Here is a 21,783-nt window from a genome sequence, read left to right as displayed (position 1 = left end):
CGTCTCATAAACTAAATTAATTGCGCACACTTACAAGGCAAAGGATTCACGAACTTGAGCCAAAGAACAATGCAATGGTGAATCAAAACACGTGATTCAGCTATTTATGGAAAGAAGTCAGCTGAAACAGAGTCGAGGACATCCAGAGGGGCACTAATCAACTCCAGATACTGCCAGTACAAGTTCTTATCACCCTAACTTTGCTATTTATGGAAGATGTTCCGACCAATACACGTGAACCAATAAAAAAAGTTGATAAAACCCCCAAGTTTTGACAAGTTCACAAGGAGAATAACTAAAAAAAAGAAGCATTCAGCAATTTGGTTCTTTCTTGGGAAAAAATTGGAAGAGATCAGAAGATACATGGGAAATCACAGCAGAAGCAAATGGATTTGGCAAGCACAAAAGAATCAATGATGTCCCAGAGTCTTGACTACATTAGCCATGTATCTCCCCTGGTGCTCAGCAAAAGCATACTCAACGTCACTTGGTGTTCTAGTGCCGTCGCCTGCGAAAACACCAGCACCATACGGAGAACCACCTCTGATCTCATCCATCTTGAACATGCCAGCCCCAAATGTGTATCCAATGGGAACGAAGAGCATTCCATGGTGTGCTAGTTGCGTTATGGCTGTCCAACTGTAATGTAAAAGTAAATTTACTAACAAACTAATGAACTCTAGTGTCCTAGCATTGTGTTGACAGATTTCAGAATCAGATTAAGGATATCTGTAGTTTCTCAACCAAGGATAGATACTGATCTACTGTCACCTAAAGAAAAAGCCATGCAATCAGGAATAAAGAAAGTCCACACTACTTTATACTAGATTGAGTTCTCAATCTTTCCATAAAAGGATTCATGCATGCACAATTTGACAATCAGAAACTGAAAGGATGCAGCATAACAGACAAAACTACATTCTTCTCAAAAATCTAATCCTCTGAAACTCATTTCAGTTGTATGTTTATCACAATAATGAAAAGCAATCAAAGAAAGCCACTCAAATATTTTAAAGCATGTCTCGGGAGGAAAAAACTTGGTCAAAGCTCCCTTCTCTCAATCTGGTGAAGGGTATCTTCACTGCATGATATTTGTTCCACAACAATCTCAAAACACATAATGGAGGGAGTCTTCACTCAAGTTCTATCCATATTTAATCTCAGTTTTTTAATTCCATGGCATTTTTCAGCATATCTAATGTTAATCCTTTTCATAACTATCACTAATTTCAACTTGATCTTGAATTTAATCACAGAAATGAAGCAATAAATCAAAATTCCTCATGAAACTGGAAACATAATAGTATGAAAAGATCATATTCGTGTTCCCTTTTTTTCCTTAATCACGAGACGGATGGTAATTTTAAACACTGCATTAGTAGGAAACGTAGTAGAAATTTAAGAGTAAAACTCTTACGCAGTAGTTTCTTGTCCGCCTCCTTGCGTTCCAGTGCTCACGAAGAAACCAGCTGGCTTTCCGGCCAGCTTCTGCTCCCTCCATAGCTGTCCCGTGGTATCAAAGAATGCCTTCATCTGCGCCGCCATGCTCCCGAACCTCGTCGGGAACCCGAACAAGATACCATCCGCCTCCACTAGCTCTGCAGCGGAAATCTCTGGGATACTCAGGTCATTCGGTGGAGCCTTCATTTGCTCCAGGATCTCCGCCGGAAGCGTCTCGGGAACGCGGTATAAGACCCCCTCGACGCCTTCGACGCCGTCCACCCCTGTCTTCATCCTCTTCGCGAGGCCCTCGACGTGGCCGTACATGGAGTAGAACACGATGAAAACCTTGAGCTTGGCCGGCGGCGGCGGCGCGGGGGTGGTCTCGACGCTGCTCCGGTCTTCGATGGGGATCGGAGCATCCCTCGCGGCAGCGGTTTTCTCCGAAGTCGCCGCTTGACGCCGTTTCTTGCTCGGGACGCAACCTCCACCTTTCCCCATTGCGTGTCTTCACCGCTAGTTGCGGAAACTGCAGTAGTAGATCAGGGAAATGCTTCCAGAGATCCGAAGAAGCCCAAAGCTTTTCAGATCTCTGGAGATTCGGCCCGTGAATGGAAACTTCTTCCTCGGCCGGCAGTTCTCTTCCAAAAAAACACGCTTTCCTATTGGGACTTCCTTGAATTACTCATCCCCGAAAGCTCCAATTTGACAACAGACACCTGGTGACTCTCAAATCTATCGTAAATGACAAGTAGACGAGCGAACACAATTTTCGCAAGTAAACAATTACCGATCAAATTGAGAAGCCAATGGAGTTCCTCCGATCTGAAAATTTCCCTCGATCGGAGCCTAAATTCCACTTGATCCTCGCTCGTAACTGAAGCAGACGCGAATAAAACGGATCTATCGGTGAAAATACTCACCGGTAGGGAAGGGAATGAAAAATTCGACGACGGGTGTTCCGGCAATCGATTTCGAGATCTGTGACTCTGCGAGCGGCTGCACAGGAAGGAGATGATCTCGAGGCAGGCGCACTGCTTCGCTGGCTTCAAATACGTCCAAAGAGAGATTCAATCTGCGGAAAATTCCTGATGAGCTCCACACGATATTCCGGTTCGGGTTCGACCCAATCATCTGTCCGCGACCGACAGCGTACATGAAATCTAGGCCATCCGATCCAATTGTGACTATCGTCCGGCCGAACCAATCTCCATTGGACCGGGTTCAACGCTCACAGACCGAGCAGTTATTTTTATCGTTCGGTGGCGACGGAGGGGGGATACCGGCGGGGATCGGACGGCGGTGCAGGTGATGGTGGAAAGCCGGGGTTTGGGGCGGAGGGCGCGACGACGAGTGGCTGTCTGCGGCGCAGGGAGGAAGGACGGAGGGGTTGCTGGAGGAGGAGAGCCTAGGGAGAGGAGGCAGCCATTTAAATACTCAGACTTTTCTGATAGTTAATTGCTAAATTAGGTAGGAATATTTAATGCCTACACTTTAATTTTTATAATTAATTTAACATATTATCATATTAATAGATGGCGTAGCATTTTTCTACAAAAATTTACAAGTGATACTGCATTTAATACTCATACAGAAAGTCACTAACACAATCTGTTTTTGCCCCAACCAATCTGTTTCATTTCACAGTTAGTGTCTATACAACAATCAAGCTAATGAAAAATAAGGGTCTATACCAATACAGAAAAAGCCACTAACACAAAAGTGCATCAGAAAATGTTATCAATCTTGATGATTGCTTGCAGAATTAATCAGGCCTCAATCGTACTATGGCTTAAGAAGAACATAAAAGACATTCAGTAGAAGGGGAAAACATCAATGGTATGGCATCCTTATGTTGCCTGAAGGAGAGGAAGCTCGAAGCCGCATCTGTCTAATTTGCTCCACTTGCTGGAGAAAGAGGGAAAAAGAAAAAAAAAATGTGAGGTACAATACTTTTTATGTTCATTTATGGATGACTACAAAACTATGGTACATATTTCTGCAGCAAGTAAAATCCTTCTTGTTATGAATCGGTTATCGGATTGGGCTAGTAAAATCCAATTCAGAAGGTTAGGGCAATGAGGTTCTCACTTATGACTTTAATTATAATGATCCAGAAATTGTGGATACCTACTTTCACCACTTTTGCCTCACTGAACCAACAATGATCAAAAGAATCTACAGCATTTTGTCAAATTAGATGGATGGTTCTTGTTACAAGGACAAGAAAAATAACTACTAGAATATAGGCGTCTTATGAATCTAACAGCATCTAAAAAGCTCAAACTGTTCAATTTTTAATACCTGGTAAGACCCACTTTATCAGAGGTGAGATATTTCTCAGAAGAATTGCTAAATAATGTTCAAATATATATAGTATCATCATGAATATGAATTCTGTAAACTGAATATCTCGTAATCTCCAGAAAGCTTATGACTTACTGCTTCGATTCGCTCCAGCTTTAGTTGTCTTGCGATCATCTCAAAAGAAAAAGCATTACCGATTGAATTCTTTATAATTTCAATGACTGTACTCAGATGCTGTTCAACTACTGGGTGTTTAAACATCACCAGCGGAATCAATGCTCCAGGAAGAGGAGGCATCTGCTTTGCTTTTCAATCAAACAGCATCAATCACATTGCATAAGTTGCCAAGTGCAAGAACCAAAAATAAAGACAACAAGAAAAATCATAATGTACCAATCTCAATTAGGGTTTTATTGGGTAATATGTAGCCAGTACTCTCATCCTGTTCACGTGCAATATAGTCTCTCCACTGATAAAGAGCCTGTTGAAGAAGCATGGTTGTGAATTGATATCAACTTGTGGAATAAGATCAGTCATGCACATGACAAGCAATAATACACATCTAAGAAAGCATATCACAAACTTCTAATTATGCGAGTCTCATACCCCAAACACAAGTCATTTAGCTGGTTCACTGTGTCTACATGTCTATGTGTCTCTTATATCAAATGCATGTACAATTTTTAGCACCAAAACAACCTACCTCTCTATATAAGCTATTGAACATATCCTTCTTTTAATTATGACCTTGAATAACAAAACAAATAACAAGTAGTTCTGTTTCTAGAGGAATTGAGGCCATGACTCGACAAACACAAAATTTCTAACATTTTATTAGTACCTAAAGCAGACCATGGATACTCATGATTCTCTATCCTACAGAAACTATTTCAATTGGAATCTTCAGATCAATCTTATACACAAGCTAGTAATATACTTACAGAAACAACAGCAAGCTGCGTAGCATTTAAATCAGCATCTCGCAACCTGTTGATAAGGTTGCAAAGAAGGTAAATTTGATTTATTTTGCATTAACACTACAAAAAGAAAGCAATTGCAAATTAAGAGAGGGTAGGAATTCTACTGCCAACCCATAAATGTTAAGAAATGATGTATTAGTAAAAATTTCTTTCTTGTAAAGTTGCAAGCAGATTGTACTACTACGCTTGTAGACCTGTTAAGTAGTCACAGTCAAATGAAGTATGTTAAACAAAGAACAATTTGAAACAAGTGACATATGATATATGACAGAAAAGTGTGCATGGATAAATCCTTAATAAACTAAGCATTAGTTCTCCAGGTACAAATGACTGCATAAAAAATATACCTCCAATATAAGATCATTTCCATCTGAGGATTCAGCTAACAATATTCTTTTCATATGGTCATATATATATAGAAGGTAATGTGTATCTTCTCTAGCATACCTACATGAAACAACTATGGTTAGAATTTTGAAATGATGATCTGAATGTCATATCCTGGTAAGCTCAAGTATACTTAAGTAAAAGATTGTCTGGAAAGATAAATTTCAAAAAATGGTATGGAAAGATAGACTTCATACTATACTTGAGCATTTCATGTGGAATAGGGCGTAATCTCCAATCAGCACTCTGGTAGCTGCATAGAAACAACTCTCATTTTATTTGTTTGATGTGAATGGTTAACTATCAATACTATGACATAAAATTTTTAAATAGAAGGCTAAAAAAACTACTCCTTGTTTGCCTCAACTCCACAGAAGTGACGCAAAAGATACTCCAAACTATTTCTTTCCATTTGCAATACCCTTGATGCCTGTATAAAGTGAAAGAGAGGAACAGCTTCGAGAGCAAGGACTTCATATACGTAATCATAAGCACATCTAACCTAGTACAACTCTAGTACCATAGTATCATAGTATCATACAAGTATTAATCATCTAGTAGGAGATTTACTGTCCTAAAAGCACTACGATAACACCTGAATGACAAATGACCATAAAGCTAACTAGGAAGGTTATGATCTTAACTAGGAAGCTAAACAAAGGTTGTGCATAGTTCTAATGAAAGACTTCAAATCCAATATGTAAGAAATAGTGGGTTGGAAAATCATAAAAACATAGACTTCAAATCTAGGCTAAGTGAAAGAAGTGGTAAAATGACTACCTGTCCAGTATCAAAAAGGTTGCATATATATATGCCAAAATCCCGTTGCAACCATATGATGTCACGATCAGCCCCATGCATTACCTAAAGGAAGAAAGGTAAAGACAACAGATAGGCTGACCAAGATGTTAAGTTTAATCAATTTTTGATGCAAAATATAAACTACCTTTCTCTTGGAAGGGTCCTTGAAAATTTCCCTCAAGTACATTCCAATATATATTCGTAACTTGAGGGTGTCAATTACAAAGTCTTCATCTCTTGTAGATATTTGCATCAGACAGGTTAGCCCCTGAAATGATCTGTAATGATTGTGTTCTAAATCCACCTGGAATTCAAAAGTTTGACCAGTAAAAGCAAAACATAGTACTGAATTTCAATTTTTAAAAGTAAAATTGTTTCTGAAGCATATGTTTGAACATATAATGCTAAAAACATCAGATAATCCCATATCATCTAGTGCATGGTTTCTTCAGTAAACTTGCCTTCAAAAGAGAAACAGTAACAACCGCTACATTTTTATACATTCAGAAAAAAGGAAGTAAAAGTAAACTATTCAAGCTGAGATGAAAGACAAACCAAGAAAGAAATCTTTCACTATCAGTCTAAACATTCCTCCAAGAATACTAAAATTATTTTCTAAAAAGGAAAGAAAACTAGGGCACGGAAGCAAGGATAAGTTTTCATATATGTCCCTTCAAAGCTAAGACATATAATCTTGCTTCAATTACCTAAACACAAACAAGCTAGAGATAGTTTGAGCTAGCTTTTCTCAGAAGAAGATAATATAACTCCAAGTTAAGTTATTTTCTTGGTAGAAATAACTAGAGGATAGAACCAATAACATGTTTTCATGTATGGCCTTTGAAGCTAAGTACACAATGCTAATATGCTAGGAAGAGTTAGATTGAGAAGGGACAATCCATAATTAATTAGCATGATTGAACTTTTAGCTGAGAAGGGACAGATTATTTGTGACAGTTGTCTACTAATTTTATCATCATCCTAAATGATAAAGAATATTGGCACTTTTAACACACATATGGATGAGAACTACAGCATACTGACCACCAAAAAAGAAAATTTCTTTTTCACAATAGGAAAGTACCACACTAAAAACTTCTGGCTGGTACTGACCGCCAATTCATCTACATGCCGAAGCTTAGCAACTACCATTTCGAAGTCATTCCAAGTTTCCACCAGCTTAAATGGGGTAGACTCGAGATGAAGCGGTTCTACCGGTTCACTTTCAGATTTTCTATCAACAAAGTCTGCAACAGATAACTTCAGCTGCATAGGGGAATAAAGTGAAACTATGAAGCAAAATATAGCTGGTAATTAACCACTAAAATATATTCGTGCAAATATTTACTAGTAGCAGGAATAGAACATAACAAAAAATGTTAGTTAAATAAGAATCAAAGTTTCAGTCACTTGAGTAAAACAACTAATACATTTATCTTAACTATCTGAACCTCACATGAATTATCCAAAGTAAGAAACTAAGACATTTGAAAGGACTTGGATTTTTTTTAAGGTTTATAAAGCACTCTAATATTTTTCAAAAAGAAAAAATCCCTGATGTAAGACTAGAAAGTTTTACTTCCAAACAATGAATAAGTAGTTGCTAAAATAAACTGATATTCATGAGTACATGTTAATTATCTAAGATGGAGAAGCGAAATATGGGGAAAAAAAAATACAAAATCCCAAATGACTAACCAGTGGATGAATCATATTTCCATCGCCCGTGTCCAACCACACATGATCAAACGGCTGGTTATTGTTATTCACTCGTATTTTATATACGTCCTGTGGACGTGGAATGGTGGGAATGTGAAATGGTACCCTCGGAGGAACCGCTATCATCCTCTTATCCTTCATGGTCACATTGACAGAAGAGCCTGATGCAGAGACGGTCTCATCTTTCGCACCTTCTGCTTCCTTTTCCTCCCTCGACCTCTTGAACTCGTCCATAGAGATCGCAAGACGACAAAGAAACTCGTCTTCGAGGACAGCTAGCGAGGCAGAGGCATCGTCAAGATCCTCAGGGAACCTTGGAGGCTTCTTGATCCCCAAAATAGTATCCAATGCAGCGATACCCCTCGAGAAGGACTCAGATTCCCCGATTCCCTTTAGAGAGGACTTGAAGTCACCAAAGTTGCTAAAGAAATGCAAGGACTCACCGGAGTAAGCGAGGGGTCCGGAGACCACCGCTCGTCGACTGTCCGCCTCTTCCTTCAGTGGGGAGCTGGAGGTCGGTTCTTCGCTCATGAACTGGAGATCGAGGGGAGAAAGAGGCGCATGATGGGCAAGGGTACGAATTCGTCGACAGCCGATGAAAAGAAATGGAGGAGGGAGGAGGAGGTTTCGCTTTCGTCGGAGCACCTGAACGCCGTTGGGGTTCTTAAAGCAGAGTGGGAAGTCGCCGACGTTGGCACGCTTTTTCTAGACTCCCCCCTAGTAATCAAAATAATTACTTTTTTATAATATTTTTTAAAACCATTTCAATATAATATAATTTTAGGCCTAATAAATAAATTTGGAAACCTGTCAAATTTGCAACCACACCAGCCATTTTCAATATAATATAATATTTTCCTTGAAATGTCCTCCTAGTTTTAAAATTTGCAACCATACCAGCCACTAGATCTCAAACTTTATTAAATACATTCCTATAAGTAAACTAATTTAAAAATATAATATTTTTTCATTAAATACAGACCGTATAAAAGTATTTTCTTTAATATTTAATTAATTTATATTAATGACATCATGATTATCATATAATTAATATGAAATTCACACCTCATACTTACTGAATTCTTTGGCGAAGTGATCAAGAATCTGGATGAGATAATGCAATTCATCTTGAAATTAATATGAAGATTTGCAATATGAAGCAGGTGATAAATACAAGATTTATCCATTTACTATCTCATTCTTGAAATACAAGATTTATCCGATAAATAATAAGACACTATAATGGACAAGAAAAATAAATAAATACATTGCCCTTCCAATTCTAATAATGATGGGGCAACCAAAGGTGAAAGGAACCTGGCAAATTTCACTTGTACATTGCATTTGTTTGTTATCAAGTGTAATGCAAACCATCACAGCCTTAGCGTTGATGCTTGGACTTCTTTCGCCTGGGTTTGCTTAAAAGCTTCAGCATATTGTCTGTGAGATCGATCTCGGAGTCTTCATCACCTACATGCTGGTGTCTCTTGTCAGTGTGTGTCAGCCATGTCAGACCTTCTATAGCAGCATCCCTCTCGGCAAACTGCTTGCATTTCTTTGGCTTTCCGATAAATTGCATCCCCTTGAATTCCACTATCGCGCGGAACTCGTTCGTCTTCAAGTGCTTCGTCTTGTACCTCGGCGGAGTGTGGCCGGCCCTCATCAGTAATGTCTGTAGCAACCCCTTTGGGTTTGTGACGTTCGTCAAGGGATCATGTTTGTTACTCTCATTGCTGCTAGACCTGACCCTTCTTGTTTCTCTTCCGAACACAAATCTTCCTTCGCACAGGTCTCCCGAAACAAGCTCCTGAACGGCAAGCATTAGGAACTTGCCTTCTTTGTGGATGTCAATTTTTGGATCTTCAAGCTGATGCATCGAATTGAAGATTTTAGGGACGCACCGGAGATATACCAGTAAATTTTTTGACGAATGACAAAATGCAATAATGTGAATAGTGATTGCATAAAAGAAAACATCTCGTCTATCAAGTTCTAATATAATAAACTATTATAAGCAACTAGACAAGCGGCTAAATTTGGGTTATTATACCTTTCTCAGAACAAGCTTATCGAGTTCCGTCTTGAGGTTCCAGTAGCAATTGATTAAATTTGGATCCATAAAAAAATCGATGTAGCCATCCAACATCTTTAAGTGCCCTGACTAGTTAGTCATAAAATTCCAATCAGCTAAAAAACAATTATAATAAACAGTCGCTCAAAAAAGAATTTCGATCCAGGAAGAGAAATACCACTTCTCCTCTCACAAGAGATCCACCAAATAAGATCAATATTGAGTCGGACACGCCTGTTGAATCACGAATAAAAACAGTGTTGACTTTCATCTTCTCGCCAAAGACCAACCAGGGATATGGGATTGTCTGATACTTTGCATTCACAGAGTTCTGTGTAACGATTTTAGATTCCATAAGCAAGCACATGACATTCAAAAGAAAATAATGTCTAAGGTCAATAGAACAAAAAGGTTCATAATAAAAAACTTGCTTATTTATAGTCAACAATAACAAGCATTAGTATGTTGCATTTTAGTTTATATCTGAATGCACATGAGTACTTAAATACGTCAAAGCCAAACTTATGAAGCTGAAAGAATTGGATTTATCATGTGCTTAAAAATGATTAATTAATTAAATCTTTGTACTTACAGCATAAAGTAACACCTGGCCATCATCCATGGTTTTGAAAGACATAGACTTCTCTCTGTGCTGCATGAGCATAACAAGACGACAAAGATCTGAAGCTTAAATAGGAGAAAATTGCATAAACATCTACCAAAGAAGTGATCATTTATTTACCACTACGGAAGCTATCCCTGGGAACAGCCCGGAGCATATAATAGCTCGAACCAGTGACTGGTTATGGCTCAAGCTGTTACTGATGCTGGAGTCTGTATCTACTAGACCAGCATCTTTTAGAATAAAGCTAAATTGCTTCCTCAGAGAATGAATTGCTTGAAGAGTCTGTGTTGAAAGAAAGTTCCTCCAGCAGTATTCATATGTTGATCCTTCTCTCTCTGCATCTTTCCATCCCTCGTATGCACGAACAAGAGCCATATGATCACTGTAATCCTTTCCTGAGAATCGTGATTTTGCAGTTCCAGCCAACTGAAGAAAAGAAGCTAAATGACCATTCGTGCGACCATGAATAATCCATTTTTCATGTGTACTAAGAAAAAGTCATGGAGGACTAAATATCTTTCCCCTATGCACAGGGGTAATAACAATTTTTATAAAATTAGCAAAAGTAAAACCAATCAATGTGCTTATAGAATAATGCAGAATCGATAAGATTTGACAAAATCATTGTTTCAAGGATTAGTTGAATTCCAAAAATAGCTGAAATATAAAACATGAAACCAAATAATCATAATCTTTGGTCATCCCACTAGAGAAGTGAACTCACATCCTTCTTGTCCTGTGGTAATAAGAAAGGGTCTCTAACACTTAGACCAGATACTACTGTAAGAACTGGGTCAACACACCGAAAAATGGCACCCATAATAAGCATCTTTCCTAGCTTCGGATCAACTGGAAGCATTGATAGATATCGACCTACATGATACAAAAATGAAAAACTGAATTTCAAGAGATTTGGAATCTCAAGATAATGCCATTTTACTTCATACCAAGATTTGTAAGATTCTCTTGCTCATCTAGAGCTCCAATCTTCTTCAGGAATTCAACAGCATTTTGGACCTGTATTAATCCAGAATTTTAACTCACTTCTGTACTGACCTAGAAGGAACCATAGTCTTATATTGGAAAGCAAGAGCATTAACCACCAGATCAAGACATGACACTAAGTAGTACAAACATTGTTCAAACCTTCTGAAAATAGACAAAACAAAAAGAAAAAAAAGGATAACATTGCTCCACTTTCATCATGGTACAGAGTACAGATTATCTTGGTAAAAGCCATGCCTGAACTCAGAACCATGAAACTTTGCAGAAGCAAGTAAAACCATTCATGATTTGTCAGAGCACAAAAAATACACGTCTTCAATAAGATTATATTTTAAAAAGGCAAAACAGGGGAAATCATCACAGAGTGCCATGTAGTCTCTGTACTTTTGGTCCATGCAGGACTCTATTACTCTAAATGAACACTCAATGTGCACAGGATTTGGGGACCATGTATATGATCTAGATAAACACAAAATGAAGCTGACAATTCAGTTGGGCGATCAAACATAGCAGGCTTCTAAGTTTGAAATTTGTGGAGGACAGGTCTTAAGTATAGTTCAGTGATCTTCAAAAATAATATAATTAATATGATTGCACACTAATTTTTCTGAATCTCAGCATTTAAAAACTAATCAAATGTAGTAGATTTTGCAAGTGAGAGTTTTAATTTTTTGAACTAGTATTTGCAAATAACTTCAGAAGAATAATGAAAGGAAAAGAAAGGCTTCCGGCTAAAATGCAGGTTTCACCTGTTTAGTTCCAGTAACTAAGTTGCAAATTGCAATACTTACAGAGAGAGATTCTGGGGGCTGCAAAGAAGCTGACAAGAACTCTCCTATGCTACCAACTTGCAAACTTTTTATTTGCAAACATAATGAATTCAATGGAGTTCGCAGCAGCTCAGGAAGTTGATATTCTGCAAAGGCATCATATACACATCTAGGATAGAGATGATAGCACTCCCCTGGTTGCACGCGTCCAGCCCGACCTCTTCTCTGAAAGGAAAGTACATATTAGAGTGAGCAGAACACAATACAAGTGACAATTTAAATGTCTCATGAATTAAATGACAGCTAATATAGGTGGGGAGTTTTAAAACCAAGTCCAAGTGGTATATTCTATGCTGTCATTTTAAAATTCAAATGTTCCTGATAAGCAGTTTTAATGAATTCAAGATTAGGATGCGAATCATCAAATCTAACCAATAACAATCAAGCCTTATCACACTAGGCGGGGACAACTAGTGACGAATCTAACCCACTGAAAAAAATAAATAAAAAAGAGATAAGAGATGTAAAATGACAAAACTTGAAGTGGGATATCTCGTTTGATGGGCATAAACATGGAAATCCAGGTCCAAGTGGAACATTATATGCTATCATTCAAAATTCAAATTTGCTGATCGATAAATAATTTAATTCATTCAAGAATAAATTGGAAATTAATACAAACATAATCTGAACTTTAAAAACATTAAATAAAACATATCCAAGAGACATAAAATGATAAATGCTGAAGGAAAGTATCTCACTTGATGGGCAGAAGCTTTAGAAATCCAGGATGGCAGCAAGCAAGGTGTATTGTTCAAAGCATCATATGTAGTCTCCTTTGCTTTGCCACAGTCTACAACAAAGACGATATCATTTATGGTAATACTTGCTTCTGCCATGTTTGTAGCCAGGACTACCTTTCGCACATTTGGTGGAGGCTTTTCAAAAATGAGTTTCTAGAAATATCAATAAAGAATAAGATATTAGAAGAGAAATGAAGCATCAAAATGAGATGGGAATCTTCTCTTAATTTAATAAAACCAATTAAGAGGAAAGAATTGCAAACATGTAACTGATTGATCAGTCAATTCTAGACAAAGGGTCAAATATCATCTCCTAGTTTTCTATTGGAAAACTATGTTACATTAGGAGACCAATAGAAGCACATAAGGCTTTCCTGGTAAACTTCAATAAGGGTGTCATTAAGACTCCCTGAGATAATTCAATCCAACCAAGACATTCCTGCAAGTCTTCTTTCTTTAACAATTACTTTTCTAGCTTGCTTCACATTTGCCAGAATATTGGGCAGAATTATAAGTGAAGGCCTATGTGCAGAGAGTTCATAAAAAGTTAAAAAAACATGAGAGAATTGACTTAAGCTGGATGGCTTATCATACAATTACCTCAATTTCTCATTTCCAACCCAATTCTGAACCAATAGTTGCATCACTATCAAGACAATATATACACACGTTGCATGAACACACACAGAAAAATGCAGAAACAGAAATTAAGTTGCAGTAATGTTCATTTTAAAGAAATAAAAATTCTCATATATGGTAAAATTATTGGTGTTGAATTCAACTGACTGACCATTGACAACTTAGAAGACTATACATTTATAATCTTAATACTCTCCTCCAGTCCAAGTTGATGGGCCTGAGTGAACTGGGCCAAGCCCAACATGTTGACTAACTCAACTTAATAGGAGATCTATTACTAACATAGCACAATCCAAACACAAGAACTCTTTTCCAATACCATGTCAATTGTGATTGATCTATGAAAAAGTTTGTTCAGCAAGAACTGAGTCTACACACAATGCATTTACATTCTTAACACCTTGACAATGAAGTGAATAATTACTCAGATAAGACATAATGAAAATAATATGTACATTTTACAAGGAGCAAAACAGAAAAAAAAAAATTAAGAGAGACAAAATCATGTCACAAAAATCACCTGCTCAGAAGTGGCCATTGAACCATGACATGCAATTACCAACACTCTGTTTGGATCTCCTAAAAGAGGATGAGCCCTTAGCTGATCCCTCAAGCAACTAATGTCGTCCCAGCCAGTCATAAACACAAGCACGGCACCTGGCTGCTCCTTCCGGCATATATAACATAGAACAGCCTCAATAAGGTTAAAACCTATACAATCTGGTGTCCAGGAGGCCAAAGAATCACGTGCTCTAGAACTGTAGTCCTCAAAATTTGAATTTTTAAGAGCATCCTGCAAACAGAATGTAGCAACATGTAAGAGTAAGAACTGTATTTGCTTAAGATTTGCAAACAGTAGTAGTGTAGTACCTCAACAAGAGAAGTAATCTGATTTTTCCTTTTCCGCGGCATTAGCTGCCTCTGCATCTTCCACAATTTTTCTTGGCCATAGTCATCAATTTGGTTGAAAGAAGTCAGCTTGTATCCAGTCTTCTCAAGAATATCTTCAAGAAAGTGTGCCCTTACAGGATAGGTGAAGCCCTAAGCAGAATTTGGTTTTGAAAGACAAAGCAAACATGATGTTCCTTGAAAATGTCATGAGGAGTATGTTTTGATATAAGTATTTATCCACAGCTGATGAACTTATGAAGTAGAAAATAATTGGCAACATCCTTAAAAAAAAGAAAATATTTGCATTTAGAAAAGGATAGGTTTATAAATACTAAATGCTGGACAATTTTCGATTTGCAGAAACTACCATGTGCACATTTTCTGATACACTTCGTAAAGTTTTTCAACAAAAATAAAACAATTAAACTCAGTTTCTTGCTAATATTTAGTACACTTATGGAATACTAATGAAAACAATTCTATATAAAATGCCATAAAGAATCTACTTAATTTTTATGGTGCTGAAAGTTGAGTATGCAATATTTTCCATCTTCACTTCACAACAGTTCTCTTAAATCATCGCCTCAGAATGAATCACAATTCAGAGTAAGGGAGACAAAGAAAGTTTCAGCAGTATGAGTATTTTGCAATTCTTCAAGGAGATAAAGAGAATGATGGACATTCAAAAATCAAAGATTAACACAACACAGCTTACAGGAATGTGGATTGTTGGTGCCCCACCAAAGTAACTTGAAAATAATTCAGCATTTAGAGTTGCGCTCATCAAAATCAACCTCAAATCACGACGACGTCGAAGAAGGTCCTTTAACACGATCAACAAAAAATCTGCACATGTCAAATAAGTACATGCAATCTTGCAACAAACAACTGAAATAGCTTGTACAAAAGACAAAAGCCTTTGCATTTGTATAATGTGGAAAGCACACCTTCATTCATGCCTCGTTCATGAATTTCATCAACAAAAACATGAGTTACACCATTCAAATTTCGGTCCCCCAGCAATCTTCTTAGCAAAATACCACTGGTACAAAAAAGTAGATGTGTATTTTTTCCTTTGATCCCCTCTAATCGAACTTTGTAACCAACCTATCACAAAAACTAATGTCTAGAACAAAGCTTGGAAAGGAATTTTCAAAATAAGCACAATAATCATTAAATATCTCTTGCCAAAGCAAACCAGGGAAGTATGGAGAAAGACTTACTGTCTCACCAAGATTCTCCCCTCTTTCAGTTGAAACTCTTTCTGCAACAGCCATAGCAGATATCCTTCGTGGCTGAGTGCAGATGATATTACAAAATGCTCCACGGCCAGATTCTATCTCAGACTCTAGTACATATTGAGGAAGTTGAGTTGTTTTACCACAACCAGTTTCCCCAGAAATCACCATCACCTGATAGATAAGCACCAAATGATGAGTACACACCTTATTCTTCAAAAATTCATTTGTCAATAAACTTATGGCTAATAATTGAGAGGTAGCATAAGTGCATTGAGTGATAAAATAAAAGACAGATAGACATACTGATGCAGCATATTATATGTTTGTGTTACAAATTTTAATTCTCTATTTGAAATTTTGAAATCCAATGCTCAAAAATATCTTCCAGTTTTAGTTAAATCTGAGTTTTATGTTTAAAATTCAAATGTTGGAGTTTCATGATTATTAAGCTTTCTATATTTAATTGAATTTAAATTCAAAATTTGGACTCTAAATGGTTAAATGTTTATATTTCTAATTTATTTCGAATTTTATAATCAAGTTCAAATTTTGGAGCCTAAATGATTAAAATATTTTTATTTTTAGTTATTTTGAAATTTAAATTTATTTAATACATGGTACTTAATACAATTTAATGTTTAACTAGTAGAAAAACTACTTTGTTCTAAGACCTTGTATTATAAATAAAGCCAATCTCCCTCTTTCAAGATAAACTAGTATTCATAGGAAGAAGAGGGAAATTGATTTCAAATTTCAAGCTGGATTTCTCCACTTTTCTTTTTGGCGGTGCACTATTTGACCTCCATTATTCTTCTATCTGTTTTTTTAGATTGTTGGCATCAATTGTTTTATATGTTTTTGTGACATCAATTTACGCTATAAAAAGTGATTAAAAAATGTGTCAAATATGAAATATCTTAATGGTCTATAAAGAAATAATTCTATTTTTTGCTTTAAAAAATTAAAATGGAATGACATGATAGTCATTAAGAGAAATGTTCCAGCAAATAACAATTACAATTATGGGCTATCATAAAACATAGTGATAACTGTCATTGATTTGGCAATGTTTGTATTTGCGTGCAATTGCTACTTGTAAGCAAGAAGCCGGTGCAAACCAACTAAATGCAACGAACATCTTTTTCAAAGTTTCCTTTTATTCACAGAACCCACACAGAATCCACACAGTTTTTTAGTACAAAGTTTTCCTTTTATTCACCAAACCCAAACATGAGAAAATGAAACAAGTTAAACTGCAGAACATTTAGATGGGAAAAGTTTCTATCATGCACATTAACCAAAAATTCAAACCTGGTTGTGGGCGATAGCAGCCAGTAATCTGTCCTTCTCCTTGAATGATGGAAGGGATTTTCTAAAATTCAGCATCTTTACACCTTCCGGTGATTCCTGTCAAAAATTGGTCATCACATCATTTATCTGATGCGCGTAAAACTAATTTCTATACATAATGCAATAAATTAAATGAATTGGATGTTAAGTTTGTGTAGATGAAACTCCATGTCTAATATAAACCAATTGTTTTTCTATCCACAATATATGAAAACTTTAGTTTTAAGAAATGGATACAGTTTTAGCTACAATAAAGTCAGATAAACTACCACAAAATGGAATCATATTTATCAGCAATGAAAATTTAGATGTCCGATAAAATTTCAGCATATTCAATGAGGGCCTGCATGATATCCACTTATGGTTACATAAGATCATACAAAATAAACCATTTGTAAATATTAATTAGGTTAAAACAACTTTGCTAAATAAGAAACTATTCATACATAGTTCTTAAATCAACGTGTAACTTTTCTAACAATTGGTTGGCTTGCAGTGTTATCTGATGTTTGTTTCTTTTATGTATCACTTAGATGTATACAAGAAATATTTCTATGAGCTTATGGATTTGTTAGAATGCTTAATTCAATTACTAACGATAGCTGTAAATTTTGTCTATATTGATTGTTTAAGTTGGTTGACTGGATGTATATACAGCAGATCCAATCTCAGCACAGGATTTATACATTATTTTCAATAACTAATGATATTAAAAATAAAGACTGCCCGGTGCACGAAACTCCCGCCAATGCAAGTCCCATGTAAGGGTCTATTGTACGCAACCTTACCTTGCAAAATGCAAGAAGATGTTTCCGCAACTCGAACTCATGACCTCAAGGTCACATGGCAGCAACTTTACAATTGTGCCAAGGCTCCCCTTCTTCAATAAGTAATGATATATTAAAAAAAAAAAAAGTGGACTGCATGTGCACTTGAATATGTATCATATTGTATATATGTTATGCAGTTGCTCGGCTACATGCATGCAAGGATTGAAATCCCGACCAGAGCCGTGATGACGGTGTAGTCATTGTTGTATTTGTGCGAGATGTGTGCTAAAGGAGAAGAAAAGGGAAGGAAAGGAGGAACCAAGGAAGAATGTCAGTGTTGGTGTCCAAGGAAGAGGAGTAGAAGAAGAAAAAGAGTTGAGACAGTGCTTATATGTCAGTTTCAACTTGATTTCAAGAAGTCTAAAAGGTAGCTTGGGTATCGATGCAACTGCAAAGGAAGAGCTGACACCAAGGGAGGATGAGCCAACACTCCATGAGATAACGATGTGATGCCGAAGGTGCTCACAAGATGACGATTCCACGAGACAAAGATGCAATGTTGATGATTATTGTGCAACAATAGAGGTCTAAAAGGTGCTCACATGGAGAAGGGGGGAAGGAGAAGAGGCTTCATTTGTGTGCCACTATGAGAAGGAGAAGGGGGAGGAGGGGACATGTGTCATGTGCGCGAAGGTGTTTGTGAGTGTCTTCTATTCTACGTGACATTGGCAGGTGGAATGAATCCAACCATAACGGAATAGGACGTTTAACTATGCTTGCATACGATTTTTAAAAACTTGACACAACTCAAAAGAAGAATAACTATACTTCTATTTCAAGTGAAACAATTAGTGTTATAGACTCCTAAAGAAGTAAATATCTAATCATGCTTGAGAATAGTTATTATACCCATGGTTTGAAATCTCATTTTAAGTTAGTGTCTCAATCCCCGAGCCAGTTTCATGTTGTACTGGAGCTTGCCAAGATCCTGTGTTAACAGCATTGAGGAAGAAAAGGAAGAGAGGCAAAAGGGGAAGGAGAGGAGAAAGAGATTATCTTCTCCATTTCAGAAGACAAACAAGAGATTTCAGTATTCAAAGGAAGAGGAGAAGCTCATGAGATCTTGCCAAACCCTTGCTCGACATTGTGAAACCTTGATAACACTTGTGTGATCCTCTTGAGTGCAAAGTCAGAACACGAAGAAGCCTTGCAAAAGTCAAAATATGTAAGTGATCATTGACAAGGTTGTAGGATGCTCGCAATCTTGCCAACACTGCAGAAACCCATACATGACGTTCACCTATTGCTGTATTGAGAATGTTTTGTGTGTGCAAGCAATACAATAAATTCCACCAAGGTCGACCGGCTCAACATTGTAAATCATGATCACACCCTCTGTACTGGACAAGAATATTCTGAAAAAACACAAGATAAATACAATGGTGGCAGAAAATATCTTCTTCTAAGATAAAGAAACAATTTTATATGGCAGACATGCTAAGAGGAAATGATCAACCTGCCAAGTTATCTGCATGTTTCTCATTCGGTTACTCTTTCTCTGTAGAATCTTTTCCATAACCGACCCGTCAACCAAAGATTCTTGTCTTTCATATGGTTCATCATCCTCCACCACTTTGCTGGAAGAGTTGTTTTCCAATTCACCGCTGACCTTGTTAGATGTTAACAATATCTTATCAACATGGTCTTGCAGGAGGCCCTCAACCCTCCTCTGCAAGCTAAGAGGAATGACCACCTGCATTACAAGCACAGATATTGTCTGAGAACAGTGAGTTAGATAGTTCAGACACAAGAAAATCTGTTTCTAAGCAATGCTACAGCACCTACTTCTCTTTGTGGTCTTTTATCATCAAGATCAGGTCTATAATTAGGTAGAGGGACCTTGCTGGCAACCACTACCTTTCCGTATAGTTCACTGTGTGAATGAAAAGGCACGCATTAGCAACAACATAGTGATGTGTCATTGTTTTGTCAACATACAAAGAATACTAGGGAAAATGTCATGAATAACATTTCTAACCTGTAAAGACCCAATATTTTTGCAAGATTGGATATTTGTTCATAATCTCGCCGATCTCTTTTGTCTCTGGAAACAATCTCTTGCTCTTCTGGGTTACGTAAAAGCAAACCAAGTTTCCATCTCCATTCATCAATGTTAGCCATTGAAGAAGAACGCTGTAGATAATAGATAATTGTAGTTTCTTAGTAACTATATCAAAAATTTCAATAGAATTTTTTTTTTTCTAGTCAAGTCTCCAGTACTAGTTAAATTAAACAAGTCGAAATTTAACTGCCTGTGTATGTTATACACCCTAGATTCCATCAGAAAATGACATCAAGTAGGCAAACTGATCAACTTTACCAATACTTTAAGCAAGTAAATTAACCGAAATCATTCAAAGCTTCCTCATTCACTGCAATTCTTACCTGTTGGTTATCGAATTCGCACTCATATTCGTCGTCAGAGAACTGCTCCACTGCATAGCTGCAGAAACCCCTCTCCCACCGAATACAGCATTTAGAAGTAACATCCCCAGCACTCGCACAGATCGAGTGCCGTAAGAGGAAAGATAAAGCTCCGAACTTGAGATTCAGTAGTGTTGCTCCACACCGCTCACGCCTCAGAAGCAAACCGACACCATACCCTATTCCGCGATACATTATTTCATGGGGTCATGGCGACCAACCTTAGCACTGACGGAACCCCGATGTCGGAAAATTGGCACAAAGGAAAAGATAGGAGTCCCCCAGTTAGGGTTTAGCGGTTCCGGCGAGAGAGTCCCTATAACCCCAAAACGTAGATTCGGACCGGACGGACTCGATTTTGAGTCCCATTTATATTAATAAAATATAAATAATAATGAGTAAAAAATTCGATAACTAACTCCTCCAATGAAATCACGGCCACGGAGGTCACGAACTCGCGGCCGGGCCGCGGCGGGAATTACCGCCGCCGAGGCTGCTAGCTAGCAGCCTGGACGCCACTTGCGACCTGGCCGTGACTTGCGGCGGAGACCGTAATCTAGCCGTTGGGATCGAAGGATATTCTCTATAATGACCACTTTAGACCTAGTTTGTTCTTGGCTCTATCCAAACAATCTTCCTACTCATGATTTTTTTTAAAATCTTTTCAATATTAGATTTTAATCAAATCTCAACAATCCTCTTCTAAAATGAATGATCATTATTACACTCATAGCCCGGGTCTCTCTGTGAACATCCGATCATCCTGACCTATTTTTGGTGAACATCTGCGTCAGTCACTCTTCACCTATTTCAGGTCTCCTCTCAAGCATTCTGTCATCTTGACCTGTCTCGGGTCTCCCTACGAGCATTTGGTCATCCTGACTTTGTTCGAGCCTCCTCACAAGCATCAGGTCACCCTAACTTACTCCATGCTTTCCTTGTGAGAATTTGCTTCGGCCCTTGCCACCAGTATCCGGTCATCCTGACTTGCTTTTAGCTCACCCTCAACTTCGTTCAAGGTCACCCACATATAACATCTGGTCTGGACCATGGCTATGTTATCATAATTTCGTTCAAAGTCACTGCGCATAACATATCTCCACAATGACATAATATTGTCAACTTTAGATCTAAGCTCTCATGACTTTATTCTTGGGCTTTATCCAAAAGGTCTCATACCAATGAAGATATCATACATCTTTCGGTCCTAGAGTCATGGTCTAAACCAGATGCTATGTGAGGTGACCTTGAATGAAGTTGAGGGTAGGTCCGGAGTAGGTTAGTTAATCGGATGCTTGCGGGGAGGTCTCGGAACAAGTCAGAATGACCAGGTGTTCATGGGGAGACCCAGAGCAAGTTAGGTTGACTAGATGCTTGCGGGGATGTCCGAAGCAGTCAGGGTGACCGGATGCTTGCGGGTAGGCCCGAACCAAGTTAAGAGTGATCGAATGTGGATACTTGCAGACAGGCCTAAAACAAGTCAGAATTACTAGATACTCA

The 21,783-nt window shown here is 37.6% G+C and overlaps 3 protein-coding genes across 7 annotated transcripts; all 3 read right to left on the bottom strand.

Annotated features, from left to right (window-relative positions):
* Positions 1-235: 235 nt before the first annotated feature.
* On the bottom strand, positions 236-2,759 carry LOC122034295 (probable NAD(P)H dehydrogenase (quinone) FQR1-like 2). Of its 2 annotated transcripts, XM_042593481.1 has the most exons (3): positions 2,231-2,759; positions 1,418-2,159; positions 236-639 (listed from the first exon to the last, which is right to left on the bottom strand). In XM_042593481.1, exons 2-3 carry the CDS (start codon positions 1,939-1,941, stop codon positions 411-413), a joined length of 753 nt encoding a protein of 250 aa, XP_042449415.1. In that variant the 5' UTR covers positions 1,942-2,159; positions 2,231-2,759; the 3' UTR covers positions 236-410. The 2 variants fall into 2 exon arrangements, with proteins under 2 accessions (XP_042449415.1, XP_042449416.1); XM_042593482.1 differs by having other exon boundaries at positions 1,418-2,759.
* Positions 2,760-3,170: 411 nt separating this feature from the next.
* Positions 3,171-8,338, bottom strand: LOC122034424 (protein RRP6-like 2). Of its 2 annotated transcripts, none has more exons than XR_006126706.1 (12): positions 7,614-8,338; positions 7,029-7,181; positions 6,061-6,219; positions 5,895-5,978; positions 5,465-5,544; positions 5,317-5,367; positions 5,075-5,174; positions 4,839-4,921; positions 4,689-4,734; positions 4,141-4,228; positions 3,883-4,044; positions 3,171-3,348 (listed from the first exon to the last, which is right to left on the bottom strand). XR_006126706.1 is itself a non-coding variant. In XM_042593674.1 (12 exons), exons 1-12 carry the CDS (start codon positions 8,163-8,165, stop codon positions 3,274-3,276), a joined length of 1,641 nt encoding a protein of 546 aa, XP_042449608.1. In that variant the 5' UTR covers positions 8,166-8,335; the 3' UTR covers positions 3,171-3,273. The 2 variants fall into 2 exon arrangements, 1 of the variants encoding a protein (XP_042449608.1); XM_042593674.1 differs by having other exon boundaries at positions 3,883-4,052; positions 7,614-8,335.
* Positions 8,339-8,801: 463 nt separating this feature from the next.
* Positions 8,802-20,745, bottom strand: LOC122033544 (DExH-box ATP-dependent RNA helicase DExH3-like). 3 transcript variants are annotated; one of them, XM_042592585.1, is made up of 19 exons: positions 20,245-20,739; positions 19,838-19,992; positions 19,645-19,732; positions 19,316-19,552; positions 16,991-17,086; positions 15,662-15,850; positions 15,386-15,545; positions 15,154-15,284; positions 14,418-14,588; positions 14,068-14,340; positions 12,867-13,061; positions 12,127-12,330; positions 11,278-11,347; positions 11,055-11,203; positions 10,448-10,756; positions 10,298-10,357; positions 9,884-10,036; positions 9,685-9,795; positions 8,802-9,501 (listed from the first exon to the last, which is right to left on the bottom strand). In XM_042592585.1, the coding sequence occupies exons 1-19, from the start codon at positions 20,476-20,478 to the stop codon at positions 9,016-9,018; spliced, it is 3,471 nt and encodes a 1,156-aa protein (XP_042448519.1). In that variant the 5' UTR covers positions 20,479-20,739; the 3' UTR covers positions 8,802-9,015. The 3 variants fall into 3 exon arrangements, 2 of the variants coding, with proteins under 2 accessions (XP_042448519.1, XP_042448520.1); XR_006126577.1 differs by having other exon boundaries at positions 9,390-9,501; positions 9,685-9,791; positions 20,245-20,745; XM_042592586.1 differs by lacking the exons at positions 11,055-11,203; positions 11,278-11,347.
* Between the last annotated feature and the right edge of the window lie 1,038 nt (positions 20,746-21,783).

This window comes from Zingiber officinale, chromosome 11B, assembly GCF_018446385.1.
Source record: "Zingiber officinale cultivar Zhangliang chromosome 11B, Zo_v1.1, whole genome shotgun sequence".
Lineage (NCBI taxonomy): Eukaryota > Viridiplantae > Streptophyta > Magnoliopsida > Zingiberales > Zingiberaceae > Zingiber > Zingiber officinale.
Note: the sequence above shows the minus strand (reverse complement) of the source record. Positions and strands in the feature narration are given on the sequence as shown.